The sequence below is a fragment of the Lactuca serriola genome, chromosome 5, assembly GCF_051521515.1.
Source record: "Lactuca serriola cultivar US96UC23 chromosome 5, Lser_US96UC23_V15, whole genome shotgun sequence".
NCBI classification, from domain to species: domain Eukaryota; kingdom Viridiplantae; phylum Streptophyta; class Magnoliopsida; order Asterales; family Asteraceae; genus Lactuca; species Lactuca serriola.
Genome location: NC_136412.1, coordinates 32,514,289 through 32,517,447, shown reverse-complemented (window position 1 = coordinate 32,517,447; position 3,159 = coordinate 32,514,289). Strand labels below are relative to the sequence as shown.

The following is a 3,159-nucleotide window of genomic DNA, read 5'->3' as shown; positions in this document are numbered from 1 at the left end:
AATGCTAGATGAACCATTCTTCAAGTGAATCCAAAAAACTACATATATCTGATGGTTATCAATTGTAATACATGAAGAAACATATAGTTGGACTTTGGAGAATGGAAAGAATAGGAAGTACGAATTTTGAAAAACGGTCACAGCTAGTGAGCAACGAGAGCATGAAAATTGACAAATGATGCAGACTTGTTAATCTTAACGTATATACCTTCTCAATTTACGATTTAAATATTAACATAGAATGTAATTAAAAAAAACCATATTTTTGGATTTTGAATATCCGAAATATCAAAAAATTTATAAATCCAAATCCAAAAATTCGGATATCCGAAAATTCAAATATCATAATTTTCGGATAACTTTTTATTGGATTTTTGGATGCGGATACTTTTGAACAGCCCTAGTTGTCAACCACATAGACATAAATTCTCAAAAACAAAAATTGGGAACAAGCCAAGAGGTTTTGTCCCTACATGGTTTAATCAATATGGTAAGTGGCTAGAGTATAGGATTAAGAAGAATAAAACATTTTGTTTATGTTGTTATTTATTTAGAGATAATATTGGACAACAAGCCGGTAATGATGCACTTGTCACTGAGGGGCTTTGATGGTTGGAACAAATCAGAAAGACTTTTGGGGCACAAAGCCTTAAAGAAATGTGAAGATCTAGTGAAACAACATCAATTCATTTATGTTGAGGCATGTTGGTAGGATTAATAGTTTTCACGACAAAGCCTTAAAGAAATTTAAAGATACAATGAAACAACATCAATCCATTTATGTCGCCTTTCATAGGCAAAGTGAAAGCGCAAGGAAAGAGTATTGCATCCGATTAAATGCTTCCGTTGAGGTGTGTAAACATTTACTTAATAGTGCATTCCATTTCGTGGACATGACGAGTCGAAAATGTCTTTGCATAGAGGACAATTCTTGTAAACAATAAAAGTAGTTCGGAAACTTTGTGAGGATGTTCGTAAAGTTACATTAGAAAGTATTCCAAAGAATAATCAAGTGGTTTCACCAAATATTAAAAGGTTATTGCTTTTCGCAAGAAATACTTAAAGCTATCTTTCAAGAAATTGGTGATGATGTATTTGCACTATTAGTTGATGAGTCTAGTGATATATCAAAGAAAAAACAAATGACCGTGTTTTTGCGATATGTTGATAAACTTGGGCTTGTTAAGGAGAGATTTGTAGGCATTGCTCATGTCATAGATACATCTTCCAAATCTCTTAAATATTCCATAGACCTTTTATTTTCTCAACATGGATTGAAAATGAAAAAAGTAAGAAGACAAGGTTATGATGGAGCAAGCAATATATCACATGAGTACAATGGATTGAAAGCTTTAATTTGAAAGATAAAATTTTGGCTTTTTATGTACATTGGTTTTTTCACCAACTTCAATTAATGGTTGTGGTAATTGCAAGAAACCACACTGGTGTTGGAAACTTCTCCGATATGTTTTCCCTTGTTATGAATGTGGTTTGTGCTTCTTGTCATAAAAAAGATATGATTCTAGAAGGTTATAAAAAAGAGTGCAAGAAGCAATTGGTAACAATGAAATTGAAACTGGGATAAATTTAAACCAAGAGCTTTCACTTATACGAGCCAAAGATAAACAATGGGGTTCTCATTATAAAACAATGTCAAGTTTGGTTTATTTATTCTCGGAGGTTATTAATGTCCTTGAATATGTTGAAAAGCAAGGTATAAATGGATTTTGTCGGAGCCAAGCACGTGATATTACTTTGTATATCGAAACATTTGATTTTGAGTTTTATTTGCACTTGATGTTGCACAATTTAGAGCTTACAAATATGTTGTCTCAAGCTCTTCAAAAAGATCAAGAAATCCTTGAAGCGGTTTCATTGGTGCAACTGAAAAAGAAAAAGTTGCAAAAGTTTAGAGATGATGGATTTGAAGATCTTTTAGAGGAAGTATATACTTTTTGTGAAAAGTATGAAACTATAAAGTAGACATGTTGGAAAGTTATGCAAGGAACTGGAGAGAAAATACCAACAACAACGATCTACATCATTATAAAGTTGATATCTTTAACAAGGTTCTTGATATACAACTTCAAGATTCCCTTGATCGTTTTAGCGAGACAAGATCCGAATTGCTTACAAATCTAGCGACTTTGAGCCCTTGTTGCTCATTTTCTCAATTCGACGCATTAAAGTTAGTATAATTGAGTATGTTATATCCAAATGATTTTACGGAGAAGGAAATGAGGAATCTTGTGCAACAACTTGATTTTTATTATGATGTTATGGAAGAAGATGCTCGGTTTCTAACTTGAATGGAATCGTTGACCTTTCTAGAGTTATGGTGGAAACAAGAAAACATATTTCTTTTTAATTGGTGTATCGATTAGTAAAGTTGATGTTGGGTTTTCCCGTTGCAACCGCAACGGTTGAGAGATGTTTTCCAGCTATGAAGCTTGTGAAATCAAATTTAAGAAATCAGATGGATGATGATATTTTGAATTTTGCTTTGATTTGTGCCGTTGAAAAAGAAGAATTTGCTGAGGTGACGGAAGAACACCATGACATGGCGCCGCAACAGAATGACGATTCTGTCTTTCCTCCAATTTGGGTTTTGTTCATGTTTAAGCAATGTACATTCAATTGTTAGATAAGCATACGCTCTGATGCTAATGATGAGTTTTACATGCAATAACGCGAATAAATCTTTATACACTTAAGGGTATATGTAACCTATTAGATCTCATTATAACACTATTAAAGTAACATTCTATTGAAGCAAGACCCCTATAACCCTACTTAATTTCGAAATTCATAGAAGATTACATACCTTTTGATTGTTGTACTAACAATCATACAATCCTTATTGAAAAACCTTGGAATCTAGCACCAGAAATCTCGTGCCTCTATTCGTTCATATCCAAAACCTAACAACTAGGAAAACTTCTTAGGAGAGAGGATGAGAAGTGAATTTCGGCTATCTCTTGATAAGAAGGAGTGGCCAAAATTTCTAACCCTAAGGTCCCTTTTATAATTACATTAGGAATCCTTGATAACCATTACTTGATTAAAATATCTTAATTATCTGGTTTCCTAATTATCTCCAAGGCATATTCTAGAACCCTAAGGAAGCCTCGGGCATCCTAGGACTCTTCTAGATTCCAT

The 3,159-nt window shown here is 33.2% G+C and overlaps 2 protein-coding genes across 2 annotated transcripts; both read left to right on the top strand.

Annotated features, from left to right (window-relative positions):
* The first annotated feature begins 758 nt into the window (after window positions 1-758).
* On the top strand, window positions 759-1,361 carry LOC145049416 (uncharacterized). The gene is made up of 2 exons (XM_078997829.1): window positions 759-933; window positions 1,036-1,361. The coding sequence occupies exons 1-2, from the start codon at window positions 759-761 to the stop codon at window positions 1,359-1,361; spliced, it is 501 nt and encodes a 166-aa protein (XP_078853955.1).
* Window positions 1,362-1,414: 53 nt separating this feature from the next.
* Window positions 1,415-2,644, top strand: LOC145049415 (uncharacterized). The gene is made up of 4 exons (XM_078997828.1): window positions 1,415-1,558; window positions 1,681-1,944; window positions 2,070-2,192; window positions 2,390-2,644. The coding sequence occupies exons 1-4, from the start codon at window positions 1,415-1,417 to the stop codon at window positions 2,642-2,644; spliced, it is 786 nt and encodes a 261-aa protein (XP_078853954.1).
* The last annotated feature ends 515 nt before the right edge of the window (window positions 2,645-3,159 follow it).

Bases quoted from the DNA above. Each gene is read 5' to 3' on its own strand.
- LOC145049416 (XM_078997829.1), top strand. From the start codon at position 759: ATGAAACAACATCAATCCATTTATGTCGCCTTTCATAGGCAAAGTGAA. The intron at 934-1,035 runs GTAAACAATAAA...AAATATTAAAAG, and splicing joins TTGCATAGAGGACAATTCTT to GTTATTGCTTTTCGCAAGAA.
- LOC145049415 (XM_078997828.1), top strand. From the start codon at position 1,415: ATGGTTGTGGTAATTGCAAGAAACCACACTGGTGTTGGAAACTTCTCC. The intron at 1,945-2,069 runs GTATATACTTTT...ATCTTTAACAAG, and splicing joins TTGAAGATCTTTTAGAGGAA to GTTCTTGATATACAACTTCA. The intron at 2,193-2,389 runs GTATAATTGAGT...CGATTAGTAAAG, and splicing joins AATTCGACGCATTAAAGTTA to TTGATGTTGGGTTTTCCCGT.